General features: G+C 37.5%; 1 protein-coding gene across 2 annotated transcripts in view; it reads left to right on the plus strand.

Moving 5' to 3' along the window:
• CDH8 (cadherin 8) overlaps positions 1-15,439 on the plus strand; it is a 318,790-nt gene extending 303,351 nt beyond the window's left edge. For both annotated transcript variants that reach the window (XM_054579362.1, XM_054579361.1), the window contains 2 exons: positions 13,851-14,102; positions 14,946-15,439. In XM_054579362.1, the coding sequence (XP_054435337.1) occupies positions 13,851-14,102; positions 14,946-15,439 (746 nt within the window). The remainder of the gene's footprint in view (positions 1-13,850; positions 14,103-14,945) is intronic.
• The last annotated feature ends 9,230 nt before the right edge of the window (positions 15,440-24,669 follow it).

The following is a 24,669-nucleotide window of genomic DNA, read 5'->3' on the forward strand; positions in this document are numbered from 1 at the left end:
AGCAAATCAGCTTGACCTTTAAGGTAAAGTCATTTTTGTATGATCAAAACAGTACTATTTCCAATACTATAAAGAGTGTGGATTTTAAGATTCAAAAGCACGTGCCATTCTCAGCAACCTGGGAAGAATGATAATGTGACCGCTTCTTGAACGATAATTTTATCTACAAAACCTCCTTCCACTCTCTTGCCTTCACTGTATATTAAGACTTCTGCCCAGAGATATATGTTTAGCCAAGCTGTTTTAATATAACGTATTAAACTTTAAAATGATTCAAGGACAAACACTGGACTTCAGCTCGCCGTAGGATGCCACATTTTCTTGCATCATTTCCCTCCTCTTTTAGCAGCTATTTTACCACTAAACCAGAAAAGCAGGAATTATGCAGGAAAATTACTCTCAGCCCCTGCCCCTGCTGGATTACAGAGCCCAGAGCATAATAGCTGCCCCAGCGGTGCCTCTGAGGGCTCAGGCCAAGCCATTAACCCCTGCTAGCAGCCAGGGAAGAAACAGGATAGACGAGAGCAGCTCTCAGGCACCCCAGAGGTTCTACGCAAACAAAATGTATTTAAAACACAGATGTCCAGGGCCTATCCCCAGAAATCCTTATTCAGTTGGTTGAGAATGAAATCCAAGAATATGCATTTTTTAACATGTTCAGATATTTATTTCTGATCGTTGCCTGAATTCTGCGATGGGCTTCTGTTTGTGTGGATATTTGCTCAGACACAATAGTGATTAAATGGGCTTGAAATTTGGAATATCAAGATAGACCAGATATGTCAGAGCCTAGTATTTAATAGGCACTTTATTTTTAAAGTTAACAGAATAATAAATACAAGATTGGTGGTATAAACTTCTCTCATCGCATGCGGTTTGGTTAAGGTCAGATATATTTGGACTTCTCAAGGTGCCACTTCCCATTTGAAGTCTCTTGTTGCACATTGACTCACTCATGTGCACCGAGGTATGTTATATATTTATTTAACAAACCAGTTAAAATCACTATTTACTTTATAATCAAATCTCCATTACGTCTCTGAATTAGGTACTCCAAAATCCCATGGGGACAACTGTAATGGAACAACAATAAAAGATTTGTTTAAAAAAGTTTTAAAATAATCCTTAGGCTGTGTGTTCTAATTGCCTCCTTTGTAAAGGAAGCAGTACATTTTCAGCCTATTACTAAAGGATGATAGAACTTCCCTACATTGAAAAGGAAGATGTAAGGTTATTGGCTACAAGGGGAAGAGAAGTACAGAATTATATAGGCACAAAGATGATGAAAGAAATTGAGCCAAGGAAGAGTTTTGGAACTGGGAAGACTAGGGATTACATATTACAGTTCCATTATTGAAGGATTGAGTTTTGGGTGCTGAACATCCTGTTGGATATGTCCAACATGTAAGTGGAGGAGGCACTAGGCTAAAAGTTTAGGCAAAAATTGTGTCTGGTATTTGAAATCAGATAAATAAGTCAGATTCAAACAGTTGTAAAGAGGTTAGAGACAAGGCTGAGGACAGATGTCATAGAACAGAACCCTGGGATGCAGGAGAAAAGGGGTCCCGTCCTCCTCCTTTAACAAACCAGCCTTGTCCTCTACACCGAGTTCACATCCCGCTCCTTCCTAACCCTTCTCTTGTCTATGTCTGTGATTATGGAAATTTAAATCAGGCATAGATGGCACGTGGACCACAGGATATGGGAGCTGAGGCAGAAGACAAGGACCCCAATTAGAGAAGAATGGATCATCAGGTGTAGGCTGTTTTCTTTCTTCTTCTGCATCAGACGTTCCTTAAGATCAGTGATCATATCGTCACTTACCTAGCCATCCATTTGTTCATCCCACAAAGACAGATTGAAATCCATGCATGGAGACTTCTGTAGAGTGACACATAGAGCAAACAATGGGGTGCATTCACTACAGAAGACAAAATCTCGGTTGGTGAGACAGAAGCCCATCCTACCTGACTTTGTTGGGGCGTGCTGCGTGGGATGTGTGCCAAGGACCTTGCCTCTGACAGGGGTCTCTTGTAGACAACAGGCACTGAATAACTGAGGCAGAATTAACCCTGTGTCAGCGTAGATTTGAAGGAAGTTAAGAGGAGGGCATGCATAGATTTGTGCCTTTTTGTGGCTTTCACTTTATATTTTCTTTTCATATATGCAAACAAAAAATCTTCAGGGAGATGCTGGTATCCAACAAAGTAATGATGTCCAGTGATACTCGACCTCCTTCAAGTCAAAATAGGTTATTTAGATAACTATTTTTGGTACTTCCTCTTTTCCTTATTCTTAGCTCTCTGTTCACTATACTTAACAGTTTCAATATCTTATACACAATATATACTTCAATTAAACTGCTATTTTAAAAGTGTTACTCTCTGTTCCATCTACACTATGTATCAAATGTGTTAATGAGCACAGATGTATCAGCTCAACAGCAAAATGAATTCATCTCTGACTCCCATTTTCTTAAATATTTAGAAGTATCTATCCAATCAATGGACATGTTGTGGAAAAGTCCCTCTTCAACAAATGCTAGCTTTCCAATGTCTGGGTTTTTAACCATTAGGATGTTTTCTGAAATTTTCACAAGAAATTTAACTAATAGCCTTCATGTTTCTTTTGTTTTTCCCTTAGTAGTTTGCATACTTTAAAAAAAATGATGCATTCTTTTCACATCTGCACAAATCCTAATAGATAGCAATATTCTTTTTCAGATCAGTTGCTATTTACAAAGGCTTTAAATTTTCCATTAAAACAAAATAGAAATTGGTTCTTGGGATAGGTTTCACTCTTTGGGGTTAGTTAATACAGGTTTTCCTCAGATAAAATGAAGATTATAGTATTAAGCACGACCCTTCACTCCCCAGAACCTGGAGTTGATAAACTTGCTTTTCTCCAAGCACCAAGGATCTGTATGAGGTTCCTGAGTAAGAGCAAGTATGAAAATTGAGTGCTGGGGAAAAATAATCCAACTCAGAGACCTTAGGCCATGTGATTGTGTCTAGTGTGGCACTTATACTCTGGGATACTTGAATTGTTCTCTGGCACCAAAATTGACCACATCTGTATAGCTAATTCAACATTGTTATGCTATGCTATTGTCGGGGCACAGAATATATTGCCCTAAGTCAGATGCTTTGCCACTCCGGCTGTGATAAACCATGCCATGCTGTGTTATGTTGACTGAAGACACAGGACTTTGATTTATAGAGCACTGTACTGAATATCTTAGATCCTTCTAAAGTCCTACATTCTCCCCTACCAAGGTGCCTCTACCGCTTAGTTTTCTTGTTGCCTCTGATAAAGGTGTCATGGAATGGAAAAACCTCCCTCCATACTCTTCTTTTTTATCTTATCTTTGAGCTTTTATATAACCTTCTTAGCACCCATTTTCCCTTGTTTTCTGAGGTGACTTTTGTGAAGAGGACAAAGAGTGTGTAGAGAATACATTAGAGTTGGTGGTAATTCTTAGTTGCCAGCTAAGGAAGTCACTTTATCTTTCAAAAACCCTGTTCCTCCCATGTAAAATGGGACTAAGGATGTCCTTCCTGCTCTGCATATCCTAGTTAATTAGATTTACTGATGGTATTCATTTTCTAGCTCTGCCATAACAAATTATCACAGACTAAGAGGCTTAAAACGGCAGAAGTTTATTGTCTCACAGTTCCGTAGTCCAGCAATCTGAAATCAAGGTGCAGAGGAGGATTCATTCTCGGTCTCTTCCAGCCTCTGTTGGCTGTTGGCACTCCAAGCCAACCATGGAACAACCACATCACTTCAGTGTCTGCCTCTGAAGCTGCATTTCCTCTCTCTTTGCTCTGAGTCAAATCTCCCCCTGCCTCACTCTTACATGGACACACATTACTGAATTTGATGTCGATCCAGTACTCCGAGGTAGACACCTCATCTCTGGGTTCTTAATTTAATAACATCTTCAAAGACCCTTTTCCAAGTAAGAGAACATTCACAGGTTCTAGTGAGTGGGATGTGGGCATATCTTTTTGGAAATCACCATTCAGACCACTATACCAACCAACATTTTTATATACATAATCTAAAAAAATTGTTTTATGTTAACAGTTTAGAAACAGTACATGTAGTGACTTAAAGAAATGTAGAAGATGCTTGAGTTTCATCAGCTACTTGATGAGTCTCATAAAGGATGTTTCATAAAGGATGAGGCAGAGTCTACCCTCTGTACATTTCCTCTGCAAAATGACAATTGAGCTACCTAATTATAGAACTATTGTGACATAACTTTTTCTGTTAAAAATATGCTAATTCATTCTGTGTACTCATAAATTGACTAAATCTTAAGTCAGATGTTATTCTAGGAACTTCCAAATGAATTCAAAATATAATTTTTTAAAAGCCAAAGTAAACTTTGGACAATATTTAGTGGCTAGTTATACTTTGTTATTAAATATTAGGAGATTTGGTAATGAGTCAACAACACTCAGGTAGACATTAAGATTATTGACATTAGAGGGCATGGTGGACAATCTAATGAGGAAAAAAGAGAAAAGGGTGACAAACTAATTAGGTGGCTCCACACATCCAGCTGCCTGTTACAGGTTTGCTGTGTTGCTACACTGTCAGTGAATTACGTGGGAAATTATAATGGTACTGGGTGAACAGTTTTTATTAATTCATTAGAGCCTGATTGTTTCCAATAAAGACTTAATGTCTAGAGTAATAAACATATATAAATAAAGTGTAGATGATATGATATTTGCTTCATAGTTCTAAATATTTATGGTATGTATCTGCTACTATTTATATATGTATCTGCTGAAAGTTCATGGATTTTAGTATCTTGATTGCTTTGTCACATTTTTATAAATAAGCAACAGATACAACAACGATAAGAACTTAATTAAATCTCTTGTCCACTGAACAGAGTGCCATTTTCCTTTTGTTTTGACCTTTTTGTCATTTTCATTTCATTTCACTTAAACAAGGAAATTTGAATTCTATTTGCAAGTCAAATGATAGAATACATTTCTAAAAAAAAAAAAAAAGCATACTATCTACTGATCTCTTCATGTATTCTTTTTTGTCTTACATGTTTGTCTGGCAAGTGCCTTCTTTAACGCTGCCTTCTCGTTGCTCTTGCTCACATCTAAAATGGTAGACCAAAGCCCTAGCTCCGCCGTTTCAGATAAAGGGGACCTAGACCAAAGTGAAAGTTTGGCAAAGGCGCAGTGATGGGAGATAAAGGACACTGAGGCAAAGAGAGAATTTAGGTTTTCCTGCTTTCTTTTCTCTGAAAAAAATGAACAAAGTGGAAAAACATGAGATATTTAAATAACAATAATGATAATCCTTGTTTTAGTAACAATACAAAGTAAATAAATGAAAGCAAGGAAAGGAGGACGTAAGGGAGGAAAGAAAGAAGGAGAGAAGGCAGGGAAGTGTGAGGATGGTTTGTGGGTTAAAAAAATAGACACACACACAAATAAAGACTTACCCAGGGAGGCTCAGTCTATCTCTTTAGATACACTTTTAATTTTTCATTGACTGTGCATATAGAATTAACTAGTGAATACAGTACTACTGCAGTTGGCCCAGGCCACTATAACAAAATACCGAAGACTGGTGGCTTGAACAACAATTATGTCTCACAGTTCTGAGATGAGGAAGTCTGAGATTTAGGTTCAGGCAAGGTTTCTGAAGCCTTTTCTCTTGGCTGCCTGTAGGTGAACACCAAGTTGCTATGTGGTCATATGACCTCTTCTTTGTCCACCCACGGGTAGAGACAGAGAGAGCTCTCTGGTGTCCCTTCTTATAAGGACACTGATTGTGTAAAATCATACCCCACTCTGATGATCTCTTCTAACCTTAATTACTTCCTCAGGGGCTCCATCTTCAAACAGAGTCTCATTGGGGGGTTACGGCTTCAATGTATGAATGTGGGGGAGGGGCACAAACAATATTCAGCTTATAACAAATAACTTACTGGCTTATTTACTGAAGGAAACTTTTCTTATAAGGATATTAATGTTGTATGAAAAAAGTCCTTCGATTTCCAGCTCTAAATGATCCAAAAGTTGAATATCGATAATCAAAGAGGAAAGTCTTCCTAGACTAGCCATAGGAGATATTTATTTAGACTGTGTACCTCCACCTAAATGTAAGTCATTCAATTTCAGCTCAGTAAAGAGAATGCTGGTGTGCACATCTTTAATGCAATGGTATTTCAGCAATTTTAGAAGAAGTTTTTCCTCTCTGAACCTTCTTTGTTTGAATCTAATCATTCTCAATTCATTGCTCATGTTACATGATATGAGGCATGCCTAGAGAAAGACTTGAAAACTATCGATATTTCTCTTAAATTTCCACATTGTCTCCAATAGCCTGAAATTGAACCTCCTCAATGACTCATTTTGAACAACATATAATTCTCTATGACAGAGTAATGTAAGAGATGTAAATATGAGACCCACAAAATATGGCTACTGATTACATGGTCATTTATTTATTCAGCAAATATTGACTGAGTACTTATTATGCATGTAAAGTCAGTTATTTGTTACTTAGAAATTCCCTAGTTTATTTCTGTATCACCAGTGTCTATTGTATCCCCACTGCTATATCATTTCTTTGTAATAAAAGCTGTGATGAAAAATAAAAGGTTGCTACAAGATTACATAACGAATTTATCTGGGGAGATGGGAGACAACTAATGGAGGGAATTAACCACAAAGAAGCAATATTAATCAAAGATGTAAAGAATGCATAAATAGTAATAATTCAAAATAAGGCTAAAGAGGGTAGAGAGATTATCAGGAAGAAGAAAAAGCAAATATGAAAGCCCTGATGAGAGAAGGGCCTTGGCTCAGAAGAGGCTGTGTCGGCCAGAAAACAGAAAGAGACTGGCAGGACATAAAGCTAGTTACAAAGGCAGGGACTAGACCCTGTAGGTCACATGGGAAAAAGATCAATCTCCAATCTGGAATAAAAATTCTAAATATACTTAGCGAACTTTTAACGAATCAGTTCCTTAAATCTGAAAGCATTCCAAATAAAAGTGGGTTAAGCAACATGACCAATGTTGTGATGAGGACCTTTGCTCTGTACCAAGTCCTGTGCTGGAGACAGGGAATAAAGCCATGACTAAAGTTCATCTCCATGAAGGGAGTTACCCTCTGGGGAGATGATACACATATTTTATTGAATAGTATCTATTTGTGTCTATAATGTCACAAACATTCTAAGAGTTTAATTTTAAAATAACTACCTTTGAGACAGCCTCTAACGAGCTCCGTTAAAATTATAACAAGTGCTCTTGAAAAACAAAATGACAATAACCAAAAATAGAAGTTTTTAAAATAGTTTGTTGTCAGAATATGAAAGAAACTTCATACATAATGGCATAACTATAATGTGCTGTCTGAAATGAGACAAGATGATGCACTTGAAATTAAGCAAGCATATGTACCTATTGTTTACCTGGTCTCAACTTGTATTAATTCAGCCAAGAAGTAAGGAATACGAGAGTACCACTATTTTAGAAATATTGTCATTTGAAGTATGGCTGGTCGTATTAGCCCACTTTAATTCCCCATCAGCTCTTCCCTTCCATGGTTGCTCATAAACAAATGAATATGGGTGCAAAGTATGAAGCAAGTTCTAAAAATGGAGTCATTCATCCTCCTTGATGAAGTACTCGTAAGTAAAACATTCCAGAGGGATGAGAAAACAGGAAATTCTCTAAAGGGGACATAATAGGGAATACAAAGATTTCAATATTTCACCTATTGAGATTATCAGAGAACCAGGTGATAAAGTCAAGATATTTCTATGCCAATGCAATACAAATTCACCAGATAGGCAACAAGTGGACATTAGTCTATTCATCTTGATGAGAGTCCACTTTGTGAATGCCAATGCTTTGGGTCCAACCTCTTCTTAAATAGGCTGTGGCACACATTCTTCTATCTTTTATCAAGCACTGTTGTTATTCACTTAACTTCAAGATAGTTGATTTTGAAAAATTATGATGTATATGTCCATGGGCTTTCAGTGATCATTGTATCTTTTTTGTCTTAAATGCTTCACAGTTTTAGAAAATGGCTGTATTTTCTCTATCAAATCATTAGGATATACTCTTCTGTTTGCTATGCTCAAAAAGAAAAAAAATGCAATAAATACAATAAGCAGGAACTGAAGCCATAAGGTGAAACAGATTAAGATGCAAAGGTAATAAGATGATATAAAATTAAATGCATAAGAATATAAATGACTAAAAGGAAGCTTTTAAAAGAGTGCAATAATACCATTGAAGCCAGGGTTAGAGGAAGTGAACAGCTAAGTTACTGTCCTTTACGTGCCTGCCTTTTCCCTTTGAGTCATTAGAAAGCAAACTAAAATAAAGGAAAATTTTAAAAGAATACAATGAGAGTACAAACAGAGAATTAAAAAAAAAAGACTTTTAATAAACACCATCAATCATCTTAATGTTCAAAGTCAAAAGTCATTTTCCCTTTTTAAAATTTTTTAAAGATTTAATTTATTTACTTTTAGAGAAAGAAGGGAAAAAGAAAGAAAGGGAGAGAAATATCAAACAGTTGCCTCTTGCATATACCTCAACCAGGGACTGAACCCATAATCTAGGCATGTGTCCTGGCCAGGAATTGGACAGGTAGCCTTTCAGTTTACAGGATGACGCCAAACCACTGAGCAACACCAGTCAGGGCTCTCATTTTTTAATATTAAGATCAAAGTACATGTACCTACCATAACTTATTATACACAAAATTGTACTAGATACTGTAGTAAGGTAAGAAAAAAATAACTAATATTGTATAGGCATTTAAAGCTATATGTTTTCCTCTAGGCACTGATTTAGCAACATCTCTGGTATTTTGATTTGCTGTACTTTCATTTATCTTACCTCACAATATTTTCTAATTTTCCTTTTGAGCTCTTCTTTGACACACTGGTTATTGAGAAATACATTGTTTAATATTTACATATTTATGAGTTTCCAAAGTTTTAAAATATCCACATATAATTTTATTTCACATGGCCAGAGAACAAACTTTATATTATTTCTATTATTTTAAATTAATGAAGTTTATTTTATGGCCCAGATATGCTCTGCACTGCAGAATGTTCCATGTGTACTTTAGAAGAAAATTTATTGGGTAGAATGTTCTATAGACATCTGTTAGGTATAGTTGATTTATACTGTTGTTCAAGTCTTCTATGTTCTTGTTTTTTATTTTTCTGCTTCATTGTTTTATCCACTATTGAAAGTGGGATATTTGACTATTCAACTACTATTATGGAATTTCTAGATATTTTATACTCAACAATATATTATGTACATATTGTTTTATACAATTGGTTTTTAAAAGAGTTAAGAAGGAAAGAAAATATATATTTAAACTATCTTATAAAACTACATAATTACTTTTTTGGAAACTCTTTGTTTTTAATGTGATTTCAAATTACCAAATATGGTTATTTGCTTTCAGTCTGAAGAACTTCTTTTAGTGTTTCTTACAAAGCATTTCTGCTAGGGACAAGTTTTCTCACTTTTTAAAAAATCTGAGACTGTCTCTCATATCCTTTTTTTGAAAGATAGCTTGTTGAACATATGATTCTTGGTTAAAAGCTTTGCCTTTAAACACTTTAAATATGTTATCCCATTTCCTTCTGGCCTTTATTATTTCCTTAGGAACTCAGTTGTCAATTTTATTTGGGATCCTTTGGACATAAGTCCATTTTCTTTTTCTTTAAAGATTTGCTTCTTGTCTTAGACTTTCAGCTTCTTTACTGTGATATATCTGTTTGTGAATCTCTGTGTTTATCTCCTTGGAGTTCATTGAGCTTTCTGAACATGTAGACAAATGTTTAAAAAAATTTTTGAAGTTTTAAGCCAAATATTATTTCTTTCTTCCTTTCTAGTACTCTTATTGCATGGGTGTTGGTATGCTTAATAGTGCCACATGTTTTTTGGAGGCTTTGTTTATTTTTTTTCATTCTTTTTTTTTCTCTCTATTCTTTATCTTGCATATTTTCTTCCAACCTATCTTCACACTCACCAATGTTTTCTTTTGCCACTTCAAATTTACCATTTAGCCACTCTAATTAATTTTTCGTTTCACATTGTACTTTTCAACTCCAGAATTTCCACTGTGCTCTTTTAAAAAATAATTTCTATCAATTTATTGATATTCTCTGTTGGATGTGACATTGTAATCATACCTTTCTTTCCTTATTTAATCATAGCTTGCTTTAGCTCATTGAACTCCTTTATAATGGCTCCTTAGAAGATTTTGATTAATCTGTCATCTGGTTGCTCTCCTGGACAGTTTCGTTTTGTCTGACATTTTTTTTCTTATGTGTGGGTCACGTTTTTCTGTTACTTTGTATGTCTTGTAATCTTTTCTTGGGCATTGGCAATGATATATTTTAGAAATCTAGATATTAAAGCCCCCCAACCCAGAGCTTCTTGTTGTTATTTACTTGGCTAGAGTATTTTAGAGAAGTTTATTTCCCCTCTGCAATAGGATCCTAGCCTTTGGTATGCCTGCAGTCAGCCTGGAATGATGATGATTTTGGCAGCATTCTCTTTGTCTCTTTCCCTGACCACACACCAGTTGTTAAACCTTACTAATTGTCAGATCATTTCTGAATTGTTTTCCATTTGGAGGACCTAAATTACTCTATAGATAGCCCCAGCTAGTGTGGCTCGGTAGCTTGAGAGCCAGCCTGCAAACCGAAGGGTGACTGGTTAGATTCCTGATCAAGGCATATGCCTGGGTTGCAGGAAGGGTTACCACTAGGGGGCGCTCAAGAGGCAACCACCCATTGATGTTTCTCTCCCTCTCTTTCCCCCTCCCTTCCCCTCTCTCTATATAATAAATAAATAAAATTTAAAAAAATATTCTACAGATGAATACAAACAAGTTTGGGCCTCTTCCAAAGAGTATTTCCTTGATCAGTGGTTCATGTTTGTTCTCATGCAAGTAGACTCCCCATCTCCTTCCCAAGTTTTCTGCTTCTCCATCAAAACAAGACTCTAAGCCATTGGCTCTGGAACTGAATTAGAGACTATAGTATTATCTCCCTGACACTTCTACTTTGGAGCTAAACACTTAGTGCTGGGAGACAGTAGTAGCAAGTGTTTTTGACTTGCCCCTCCCATGGAACTCCCATGTGGAACCACTGCCTTATGGGCCAGGGCAAGGGTAGCTGAGGTCCTGTGTTTCTCCCTCATATTCCCAGTGGACCTGTGCCCAGGTAAAGCCTCTGTTACGCAGGTAGGAGCCATGAAGTAAAAAGGAGCCCCATCTCTTGGCACACTGATCCGAAAATTAGTTTCAGCAACAGGTAGGTAGGAGCGAGATAGGAACCAATGACATCCTTTCACTCCTGTTAAGATAGCCTTCTAACTGCCAGCTGGGGAGAGGAAGCCCTGGCTTCTTGGCTGCACCAGTCTAGAGTGGAATTTCCATCTAACAGAGCTGGGAGCAGGGATGGGAGAAGTGGGCTATGATCCACACGTGACAGTCCCACCATTCTTACCAAGTAGTTTCCTGACTGAATGTTCCTTCATTTGTTGCTTGCCTCCAGGACCATTTAGGGCTGTTAAGTAGCTTCCCTCTAAAAAAAAAAATTAGTAATTAAATACATAAATTTAAAATGTGCTGATATATGATGATTTTCTTATGTCTACATTAGAGGCCATTTTATTTGGTCTAATGAAATAACTAAACTCAATCATTAATAAATACAAACATGAATTAAAAAATAGTTCTTTTAAAAAAGTGAGTTGGCAAATAACGAGTTGACCTTCCCTGCAGGTAGCAGGGAAATTTACCGAAACTGACTCATACCTTTACGCCGTAAATAATTTTCTGCCTATAGAACAACATATACAAATGTCAGAAGTAGTAAACAATACACACACGTATAAGTATAGTGTTAGACCCTCTAATGCTTTTCTACATAATAAAGAAGAAGCTTTGTTCTGCAAGAGTAATATTCCTGCTTCACTTTCTAAATTGTCATTATAGATTGTTTCAAAGAGAAAATATACAAAGATAGTTTTCTCATATAAATAATGTCAATCACCAAAAAGAAAAAAAGCCTTGTTGTAATTTTATTCATTGTATCTTGAAGAACAATTCCCATCTTTTGTTTTGAACTGTGGTATATGAAATCATCCACAAATGTTCCTTGCACTAATTAACTGTACTCAAACTTGTCACACATTTTCTGAAAATTGAACACAGCTCTGTATTCTATATTGGTTTTGAGATAATGTTCTTCTCTTTTTAGCTTAGTGGTATTTCCTTCTAGGTCATGAAAATGAAGATTACTGGATCATTTGGTATATCACTGTTTAACTCCATTAGAGACTCCTTTTCACTCTTCAAATTGCTAAATAATGAAGCCCAATCAGAAGGAATTTAGAAAAAAATTTCTAAACTTTTTAGAAATTTAAAAACCTCTAAAATGTTAACTAAGAGTGTCTTTTTCTGTCTGGCTGCTTAATAGTAGGGCATTATAGGGCCAGTTATACCTTAAACAAAGAAAATTAAATATAATCTATGCTTCTGTTTTAGGAAATGTCTATCATTTTGTGGAAATCTTGGTATAGCTCTATATGGTGCAGAAGATTTAACACATTGACTTGAAGTCATTTGAGTAGACTATCTGTTTGTATAATTGAGCATTCTGGAAACAATAAGATGACGATGACCAGGAACTAGACAGCAATGGTTTGGAATCCCTGCCCTTAATATACAACAATGAGGTAGCCAAATATTTTGGGGCCTGCAAATTTGCTAATATTTGCAAAGAAATTCTACTGAAATAATCATTTTGTTCCTCCTCCCCAAAAAATATTACACACATTTACCAAAATTAAGTTTATTTGCTTTTGGCTGGAAAACCAGTGTGAGATAATTAGTATTTCTATTTTGAATAGATATGTCTTTCATTAAACAAAATGAGAAAATAGATTAATAATTAATATATGTAATATGACTATAGTTTGTGAGATAGAGATGAAGACAACAAAAAATATCATTTGAGGGTGCAATTAGAGAACCATAAGGTTAACATGGGGTTAATCACTGACAAATTTTCCTTTGAACTGAAGTGTGCCCTTAAATATTACTTAAATGTCCTTCAGTGTTGCTTCAGATAACCAATGTGTATCTCCATATAATTCATTGACACATGCAAAATGGAACACTGTTTCTCATGACTTCTAATTTTATTCTTATTTGTGTAATCACTATAGGCCTTTGCCACAGAATTTTAAGAAATGTATCATATCTCTGCCAGCTGGCAATGAATAGGACTTTGTTACTTTAGTATAAATGCTCTGGGAGTGAATAACTTTTTAGGTACCTGTGGGCGTCAAAGTGCATTGTTTTATATGCCATATTGTCACGTAGTCTAGGTTTTAACGCAGACCTTCGCAAACATGTCTTTCAAATGTGGAATTCTGTCAAGCCAATTTTGCATAATCAGGATAAGTAAGGGAAAATTAAACTTATTTATGGGACTTGGGGTAATTTGTGTCTTCTGCAAGGAGAATTTTTTTTAATAAAAGAAATATGTTGCATTTACAAGATGATGTTAAAACTCCATTAGTTCATCATGGGGCCCCATTCGTTGGGCCTGTAAGCATGTAGAAGTTGCGGTCCCCACCAATGGAGAAAATGGGGAGAAGGAAAGGGCAAAGAGCCTGAGGGGTCCAGTGGAACGGGGAGTGTCCTGTGTCTGGCAGAGCATTTACGAACTGGAAACATAAGTGTTGTTTGGGCAGCCATGTTTGAAATGATGCAAACTCCTGTAATTTTCACCTCTTCCAGATAATTCCCTCAGCATTTTGGCAAAGCATAATGGATTCAACCGCCAGAAGCAAGAAGTCTACCTTTTACCCATCATAATCAGTGATAGCGGGAATCCCCCTCTCAGCAGCACCAGCACCCTGACCATCCGGGTCTGTGGCTGCAGCACAGATGGCGTCGTCCAGTCGTGCAATGTCGAGGCGTATGTCCTTCCGATTGGACTCAGTATGGGCGCCTTAATCGCCATACTGGCATGCATCATTTTGCTGCTAGGTACGTATGGTCTTCATAGCCTAAGGGCTACCATCCTTCTGGTTCATAAATGACTGGAATTAAGGACGGCAAACCCTGAGCACGCCAGGCATCTGCATTCTTTTGGGGAGAGGAGCTTTGTTTTCCTTCTCCAAGCTTTGAGGTCCCGATGAGGCAGGGGAGAGAAAAATGGTTGTGATAGTTAAATGTCCCAGTGGAGAGGCCTGTGTGATGTCTTTTTCAATCACATCACCAGTGAAAAAAACAGATGAAGCATCATGTTGGTGGGAGTGGGGAGTGGGGAGTTTACTATAGTTACAAGAGCATCTATAGTAAAGGAGACCTCCAGATCTTTGGATGTCCCTGGTTTGCCGCAATAATGGGATCCCGTATGTCCAAAACAGTCTTTAAAGAGTTTGCAGATTGGATTGCTGAGTCCATCTAATCACAAAGTTTGGTGAGATACAAAGAAAACAAGTGTGTGTGTGTGTGTGTGTGTGTGTGTGTGTGTGTGTATCCAAGTATATATCTTCAGATATGTATTTATTATATATAATAAACATAAATACTATATGTAATTTTGAAGATACATATATACATATATACGTATATATCTCTTCAGTATTACATTGTCTTCCTCAGGTATTTTTCTTGATATTGAAATCAAATAGTATTCACTCAAAATTCAGTGCTCATCCTTCACAAAGGCGTTTTGCTTAAATTCCCGTCAATGTTATTAAAGCTATACGCTCGTAAGTTTTAAAATAATGACTGTCTCTCTGAACCTACAGGGTGTGTTGCTCATAAAATTATCTGTGACTTAGCCTAATTGTTATTTCCTGTTTTGTTCTTGTTTTTCTGCAGTCATCGTGGTGCTGTTTGTAACTCTAAGGCGACATAAAAATGAGCCATTAATTATCAAAGATGATGAAGACGTCCGAGAAAACATCATCCGCTACGATGACGAAGGAGGAGGCGAAGAAGACACGGAGGCTTTTGATATTGCAACTCTACAAAACCCAGATGGAATTAATGGGTTCTTACCCCGTAAGGATATTAAGCCAGATTTGCAGTTTATGCCGAGGCAAGGGCTTGCTCCAGTTCCAAACGGCGTGGACGTGGATGAGTTTATAAACGTGCGGCTCCACGAGGCCGACAACGACCCCACAGCCCCGCCCTACGACTCCATTCAGATTTACGGCTACGAAGGCCGAGGGTCCGTGGCGGGGTCCCTGAGCTCCTTGGAGTCCACCACCTCAGACTCGGACCAGAATTTTGACTACCTCAGTGACTGGGGTCCCCGCTTTAAGAGACTGGGTGAACTTTACTCTGTTGGTGAAAGTGACAAAGAAACTTGACAGTGGATTCTAAATAAATCAGTGGAACTGCGCATTCTGTAATATTCTAGGGTCACTCCCCTTAGATACAACCAATGTGGCTATTTGTTTTAGAGGCAAGTTTAGCACCAATCATCTATAAACTCAACTACATTTTAATGTTGAACCAAAAAATCGATAATAAAAATAAAAAAGTATATGTTAGGAGGTTATAAATCTTGTGGAGTGTGAATTAAACTATGTGGAGTGTCTAGAAGTCTTTGGATATTTGGTATTTACGTGACCACCACAGACAAAGATTGGGATCCTGGCTAATGCTTAGGAAAAATAAATGGTTTAAAGAGAGGAAAAAATCTAAATTAAAAGGTGCTTTCTTAGAAAAACGGACTTGCAAGGAATTTGCTGCTGATACGTGTCTTCTGCAAGGATTTTTATAGATGCGAATGGTTTATTCCCCTTCATCAATAAGGATCCCGCCACACATGATAAAGCAATACTCGGTCGGCTGTACATTCTGACTTTTGGGAATTTGGGAAGGCCTCCTAGATTACACGGTACGGTGACCACACATTGTACATAATTGTTGGCCCCACGCGTCAGAGACTGAATAGCATCTTTAAGCATTGTGTCGAGCCTTAAAATATTCACATGTTCGTAATCCATTCCACGGTGGGAACTGCCAACTCGGTGGTGGGAGGAGAGAAATCCCATTGAACAGGCTTGTTTTTTGGAAGCAGGATTACTCCTTCCCTCCACTTCACCTTCTTCCACAAGAACACAAAGATAAACTGTGTCACACAGTGGACTACATAAGAGACAGATGGTTTTATTTGTTTAATCCTCAAAAATAAATATTTTATTGATGTCCATTAATGCTTTTATTTATTAAGGTTGGTAATCTATAGAGTAAGGGACTATATGGAAAAAAAGCTAAATTATATCCATTAATAATCCTTTAGATTGTTTTATATAAATATAAATATATATATATATACACAATGAATGTTTAATACATGTACATTTTGATGAGATGAGTATGGCAGGCAATATTATCAAAAGGGGAACTATTAGTCTCTTTAGATTAGAAAGTGTTCATGTGATTGGTAATGGCAGGAACAGCATTTTCCCAGAGAAACTTTTGGACTGTTTTCTATTTTGTTCATAATCCTAGTATTTGGTGTTTTTACTACAAGCACAAACATCCGAAAGTATGTTGATTCCTGTGAATATTTAAATTCTAGACTTTTAGATACCGACACGATGCCCTGCCCAATCAACATGCTTCAAGTTACCCCCAATGTTTGACAGCAGGAACTGATTTGTACATAATTTTACTGCTTCTGTTTTTAGCACTTCTCTCCCTGATCTTCATGGTGATACACAGAACGTCTTAGCCTCCAAAAGAGAACAGCCCCCAGAAGATGTGAGCATATTCAATTTGTAATGCGAACCTGACCCTTAGGAGTAGAAAATGTATGATGAAACTGAACTACTACATGCAGATCATTTTAATTTTCTACTTTGCTTTAATGCAATATTGTTTATTTACTCCATGTATTGTATTCAGAGAAACTCCTGTATTGTTTCCTACTTTGTGAAATATATTTTTATAAATACCTTTGTTGTCTTCACTCTTCTTTTCCCCAATCAGATGAAGACCTGCTAACAGAGTCTTCCAGCCTAACCGGAATTGTAAAATGTCCAACTAAATTATTCCAGGAATCGCCTTTTTTTGTAAGAGTCTTTATACAAAGAACCAGGGAAGTGAAATGGCTTGGCAAGAATCACACAGCAGGATACCAACAAGGACATGAAAGGGACATGGTATATGCAAAGGCTAGTCCAGCTGTGACAACCGTGACAACTGGGTTCTCATGGAATCAGACAGTTGAATCAGATTTAAGAGCACAAAGTAAAAGAGGGAGGAAGTAGGATGGAGCTGGGAAAGTTTTCACACAGGGGACTATAAAGTAAGAAATGTAAAAATGTAGAAAATGCAAAAAGAAAGAGATTAGAGTTCAGAATTTGGCAAGAGAGCCTTAGATGGCAACAGAGATCTGACGAGTCTCTGCCAGCCAGCTAGGGAGCTCTGAGTGAAAGATAGCCTGTTAGAGAATTCTACATTGGTCAAAAATAGGTGGTAGCTCCCCCACCTACCTGCCTGAGAAGAACATGACGATGGCTATTGGAGGTCAAAGTAATTGCCCAAAATGGCTTAGTAAAGACCTACAGACACATTGAAATGCCTATGGATTGAATATGCATTTTATTTGAAAATTGAAACAGTGTCTGAAACAAATATGTAGGTTATTAATAGTAGGAGTAATCAGTGGTAATTTTATAGAGCAGTAATACCCTGTCTTACACATTCTAAACCAAGGTGAGATTATTGCTTTACTTTTCTTTTGCATAACGGATTCATTTTAGTATATTTCTCAGTGAAGTGCCATAGATTACAGATATGTAAACATGCTTAAGAAAAATTACACTAATTTTAGGAGTGTAAAATCTGTATCTTCAAATCTTGGAAATCAATAGGATCATTGCCATATAGTGGTTTTCATGGGCAGGAGATAATGTCAAGGTATACCAGTTGCCCAAACCTTACCTCATAATTCATTTTGCCTGTGTAAAGAACATAAAAGTGTGGATCTCACCTTGGCTGATGTGGCTCAGTGGATTGAGTGCCAGCCTGTGAACTGAAAGGTCAATGGTTCAATTCCTCGTCAGAGCACATGCCTGAGTTGCAGGCCAGTTCCCCAGCTGGAAGTGTGCGAGAAGCAGCAGATCTACCTTTCTCTTATACATCATTGATGTTTCTCTCCCTCTCTTCCTTCTTTCCTCTCTCTCTCAAAATACATAAATAAAATCTTTTTTTTTAAAGAAAAGAAAATGTGAATCTCTTGCTGATTTTTTTAAATTTTTTGTGAAAAGGAAAGAAACCACTTATTCAAAAGTTATACAGGTTTTGAATAACGGCTAAATGTCGCTGTTAAATCTCAAAATTTCTTTAAAACACCCACCAACACACACCATCTGCCTTTCCCTCCCCTTTGCCCAGTCACTCCAGTCAGACCAATCAAAGGTACCGTCCTTCAGAAGGAAAAGAAGTCCGTAGCTCGGCCAGGCAAGCCTCTTGCTGTTCCCAGAACCATCCGCTGTGTCACTACGATCTCCAGTTCTCTTTTTTTAAAATTTTTTTTCCAAATACATTTGTTTCCACTTTACCACCATCATTCCCCCGGCCCCACCTACTCCCACCTGCTACCCTCAATCCTTCCCCACTTTGGCTTTGTCCATGGGTCCTTTATACATGTTCCTTGATTTGACCCCTTCCCCTTCTTTTCCTGGTTACCTGCTTCTCTCCTCCCTTCTCGTTACTGTTGGCTTCTTTTTTCTTTCAGTCTTCCTGGTTATATTCTTCTTGCTCATTTGTTTTGTTGATTAGGCTACACTTATAGGTGAGAATACCATATGATTGTTTTTGCCCCTCCCATTCTAGCACTTTGTGCTTGAAAAGCCATTTAAAGGTGTTATAATATGGAAACAAGTGAGTAACACCATGTTTATACCCCTTGACTTAACTACATTTTACCTTAGCGATATGCTGGCCAGGACTTCCTTAAGCAAGAGGTGACCGGGGTTCCCAAACTTTTAAAATTTGGGTACCTCAAGTTCAGCTTTCTAATACATATTTTTTACTTTATCAAAATGACTGTTTTTGTCTCTGTTCACTGTTTTCTGTTGCAGCAGTATACTGACATGCCTTCTATATACATGTGTGGTTATTTTTCAAATAAAATGCTTATTCAATCCATAGGCATTTTAATGTGTAGGGTTTTACTATGTCCCAACCACTAGTCATTTTCCATTTTTGAAACGTATTCCTGCCCAAGGGTTTTCTGCCAAATGGAGAAGAACCATTGAGTTGGAGCCAAGTGAAACAAAATTATCTCTCTTTGCCTACCTCACAAGCTAGGGCTCCTGTCTGGGGAAGTGAGGCATCCTGGGTAATTGGACATTTCAAGGGATCGATTCAGCCTCAGCCCTGTCTGCTAATAGATCAAGTCAAATTACAAAAGTGTCTTTTAAACACCCATATATGTATACTCCAGAGTATTAAGAGCTCATTCTTTATAATAATCTTTGATGAGCACAGTTAAGATTAAAACTAATTTATAATAGGATGGTTAAAATATGCTAGACATTCATTTCAAGTGTTCACCTTCCCATACAGAGTTGTGATTCCTAGGATATGAACTTTACAACAAAAATGTCTTAGAAAAGAATGTATGGGTGTTTGCGTGCATGTACAAAATAAAAGGAAACTTAGATTCATTGGCCTCGCCAGTGAGACAAGAATGCTTGGAAAGAGCCAAATGTGTCTTTGGGAGAGTTTGTTTAATCAGATGCTTAAAGTAAGACTAGTCTCTGCGTGAGACTTAGAAATCTCCTAGGAGCAGCCAGACTTCACACTGAGTCTCAATAGAGCTCTGGGCTGTGCTGTATTTTGGAGAAGGAAATGCGGGTGCTGAGAGCTAAGTAGCCAATTATTCTTTATAGCCACATAAGGACTGGAGGCAAGTAGGCCCTTCCAACAAGTTGTATTATGCGATCACTGGCTTTGCAGGGAATCTCACGAATGTATAACCTTCTGATTGCCTTTTTGATTGAAAGTTCCATCTGAGATCAGGGCAGTGCAACCAGTAATAAGATTTCAAAAAATCCCATCACTGGCACTGTAGGAAAGGCTGAGCATGACTGAAATCCCATTTTTGTCAGTCAAAAAGATAAGGTAACCGTGAGTGTCACTATAAAAGTTATATAAATGCACAATTTAAACAGGAATATCAACATTGAAAATATACATACACACACACATATATCTCTTTATATACACACATACATCCAATTAAGTTACCAGGGATTAATTTATATGTGTAATTTCTTGTCTCACAATCTCATGCACTGCCCAGACCCTGGAACAGTGGCTTTTTGTTTTCTGACTCTAACCTTGAATTTGAAAGAACTTGGATTGAGGGTAAAGGGTTTTATTTGAGAACAAAATAATGGTTTGTGATATCCCAGATTAAAATTATATATCACATTGTGAAACTGGGCTTAGCTGTTTTTATTTTCTTGTGTTTTTTGTGGAGAAAATAATTATAGAATGTATTTTTCAGGGAGTAGTTTTCAACATAGTTTTATTTTACTATGTACAATTACAGTACTGTTGTATTTGTTGTACAAAGTTTCTTTGCAAAGTGACTCAGTTGGCCAGACAGTGTTGTAGATATTGTCCATGCAATCATTGTTTTCTATTATTGTAGAAGATAGAGATTCTATCATAAATAGACATTTTTAAATTATTTTCTTCTTAGTCAACACATTTATATGTCACATGGTATACTATTTTTTTATATGAATATACTCTTGATATTAAAGATAATTTAGTCAGTACTCTCGACTCAATCCTAGTATTTAAAATTCCAATCCATGCCATTTAAAATCCCTCCGACCTGACAGATTATCTAAAAGGAAACAATTGTGTCTCCTACATATAGTGAGCATCAACCAGCTCAGGAATTAATCTATAGAGTGGTATGGAAAGATTAAAAGAGATGGCATCTCCAAACCTGTTTTCTTTATTTATAAAACAGAGCTTGTCCAAACAAATTGTTGAGCCCCACCTGGTGTGGCTCAGTTGTTTGGGCATCATCCCATGAACCAAAAGACTGTAAATTCAATTCCTGGCCAGGGCACATGCCTGGGTTCAGGTTTGGCTCCCCGCCAATCAGTGCTTTCAGAACGTAGCCAATCAACATTTCAATGTTTCTCTTTCACATCGATGTTTCTCTCCTTCCTTTCTCCCTTCCTTCCCTCTCTCTAAAATCAAAAATAAAATGTTTTTAAAAAAATAAAAATAATTGTTAAAACATTCTTTGTCAATGGTCTTATGAAAAGCATTCCAATCTAGGTTTAAACTTAAGTTGGTCTAATATTAAAACCCAATAACTTGTGACTAAACAACACTCTCTGTAATTATAATGTGAGATCTATAATAATAAGAAGTAGAATCTAAGTTGTCTACTGTGATATAGAAAAACCAAGGAGGAAGTATGTGATTTAAAATGGAAGACCCAAGAAAACTGCATGGAGTTTTAAAAACAGTTGGAAACTAAAGAACGTGCCCCATAGAAATTGGAGCCAAAATTGCCATGTTTTTGAACATTCAGCAATGTTCAGAAAGTGAGAGTTCATAACGCCCACCTAGGTGTACCTAATTTGTGGCATGGTTTATGGATGAAAATATAACATACTGTTCAGAGATGCCTTAAGCAATTTCTCAGAGTTTTGGGGGCGCACACCCCAAAAGTGAGAGAGACCAAAACTGAAAGTCTGCTCTTCCAGCTCCCAACCAGGGTCAAGAGACAGTTGTAGTGTTCTTGTGTGTGTGCACCTGCTCCTGAACTTACAGAAGTGCCGTCTGGGTCTCAAGGCCAGCAGGCATGTGCTGGAGGAATCGGTGTCTGGTGCTGATTCCCCCACTGAAGTTGCCTGCCATTACCTGACACACATCGCAACTGGAAGTATTACCTCCTGTGGGAATCTTTATTCATGGTAATAGTTATCCTCTTTATTATCCAGAGATGATAGAAGGGGGGTTGTTAGGAAGAATGATGCAGCATACTGCGGGTGGAAAAAGGGCTTCTGTGAAAAGTAACCTCACAGGGGGAGCTGAGCATAAATTCCCTAGGGGGCAGGTCATGGTGAATAATCATTCCCCGAGCATATAAGGTGTCTATATACTTCTGTGCTTCCAGGTTAACACACATTTGAAATGTCCCCTTTCAGACCCCTCCTTCTAAAGCCTGCAACAGAGCATGTAACCCTAAGGATGCTGTAACCCAAAAGCCGTCTTGCCTTTGCCCACCTTTGTGGAATCTTCCTCACACTCCCCCCTCAATCTCAAGTGCATGAATGAAACTGCTTCCAGATGCATCTTCTCTTTAACACAAATGGTTATAAAAAATTCTCTACAGGAATTTGGAAGTTCTTACATAGTAACAATGCTGTCTGATGAGAAAATCTGTAGAAAACAAAGGCTTCATTGAACTTAAAGGTCCACGCAACAAAAGGAATGAGAGGTCATTGAACATAAATTTTAATCCCTTCAGATCTCCTCTGCACATGCAAAGATATCCAAGGCCTTCCTATGTGTCCTGATAAATGTCAACATAACTTTAACACTATGTTCTAATTGACTGCAACACTTTGGAGTCATGAGGATCATTTCCCTTTTCTAATATAGGCATTCCCTGACTACAACTGTATCTAACGCTTTCTTAGGTTTTCTTTAATTCAACCTCTGAGGTTGGAGAACAATTACGTATGTGTCAAGTCCAACTGTTGCCTAAGTGAATGGATGATTTAGGATCAAGGATGGGGCTACGAATAACCATGTTGCAAATAAACTTAAAAAAAAAAAAAGACCTTTGTAAATTGCTTTTCTTAAAAATATGTCCTAGATCTAATCTGTGGCAAGTAATACACTTGCCTTGCCTTTTCAAGACCTAGAGTCTAACTGTATAAATTATAGCAGCAAATTAATGATAAAACATCAGATGTGCCCATGATGCAGAAGAGGTGAGCACAGTTTTATGAAAGTACAGAGAAATAATAAGTAACCATGCCAAAGCACAGTATGTTGCTAGAGACTATGTTACAGTGAATCTTGGAGGGAACATCTCAGTAGAATATGAGGATCAATAGGCAAGGATGGGCTAGGACCTAGAAACTTACAAATGCATTGTGCTCTTAGGGTAAGATACCTCCCAACAGACTTCATGGCTAGTGCTTCTTACCATATGAGATTCTCCATATGACGAAACTTCCAATACCCTTATTTATTTATTTCACAAATATGTGCTGAGGATTTTTCACTAAACTGAGTTCCAGGAATACAAAAATAAGTAGGACAGGAAAGTCTTTTTCTTTAAAGGCCTGCTGGTGTAGGACAAATGTAGATGAGTAAGATTCAGAAAAAATGAGAGAAGGTGACATGATAGAATATAAAACAGATGGATGAGAAACTATGTATGTTACAGGGTAATATTTGAGTTGCCATGATAAGAGCAAACCATAGCTAAGTTCTTGGAAAAGTTTGTGTTGGTTGTCTACAGTACCAAACAGATAGACATATACAAGAAATAAAAATGAGGTCTGGATCTTAGTGAATGAGGTTTAAAAGTAGTAGAATATGAGGAAGATACACTTTGCCTCCTCACATAACCTAAAGAAGGACAACAACCAATTTAAAAACAAAAAATAACCAGAACTGCCAGAAAATCGAATCCTATGGAAGTCCAACAACAAAGGAACTAAAGAAGAAACATTCATCCAGACCAGTAGAAGGGGTGGAGATGGGCAACAGAGATAGGGGGGTAGCTGGGGGGAAGAGGACATGCAGCAAGGCGGTGGCTGCAGGACCAGGTGGGCAAGGTGGTGGCTGGTAGACCGGGTCATCATACATTTGCATGTGGATAAACCATGAGGAACAGCTAGAGAGTGAGACAGATGAAGCAATCCAGGGTTCCAGCACAGGGAAGTAAAGCCTCCAAAACTCTGTCTGTAAAAATCTGTGGGGGTTGTAGCAGCAGAATAAACTCTCAGCCTACAGGAGTGTCCATTGGAGAGACCCACTGGATCCTACACAAACCCACTCACCTGGGAATCAGCACCAGAAGGGCCCAATTTGCTTGTGGGTAGCAGGGGAAGTAACTGGAAGCCTGCCCATAGCCGAGCAAGTGGCATTGTTTGCACTCAGACCCCACCCCAATGTAGAGTGCCACAAAACAGCTGTGTGTGTCACCCCGCCTTGGTGAATAACTAAGGCTCCACCCCTTCCAACGTAACAGGTGCACTGAGACCAAATATATATATAGTCCAAATGAGAGAACAGTTCAAAGCTCCAAATATAGAACTAAGTGATAAAGAGACAGACAACCTATCAAATGCAGAGTTCAAAACAATGGTAATCAGGATGCTCACAGAAATGGTTGAGTATGGTTACAAAATGGAGTAAAAAGTGAAGGCTATGCAAAGTGAAATAAAGAAAAATATATGGGGGAACCAATAGTAAAGGGAAGAAAACTGGGACTCAAATCAACAATTCAGAGCAGAAGGAAGAAATGAACATTCAACCAGAACAGAATGAAGAAACAAGAATTCAAAAAAATGAGGAGAGGCTT

Source organism: Pteronotus mesoamericanus, unplaced genomic scaffold, assembly GCF_021234165.1.
Source record: "Pteronotus mesoamericanus isolate MK-2021 breed Mesoamerican mustached bat unplaced genomic scaffold, CSHL_Meso_final contig_52, whole genome shotgun sequence".
NCBI lineage: Eukaryota > Metazoa > Chordata > Mammalia > Chiroptera > Mormoopidae > Pteronotus > Pteronotus mesoamericanus.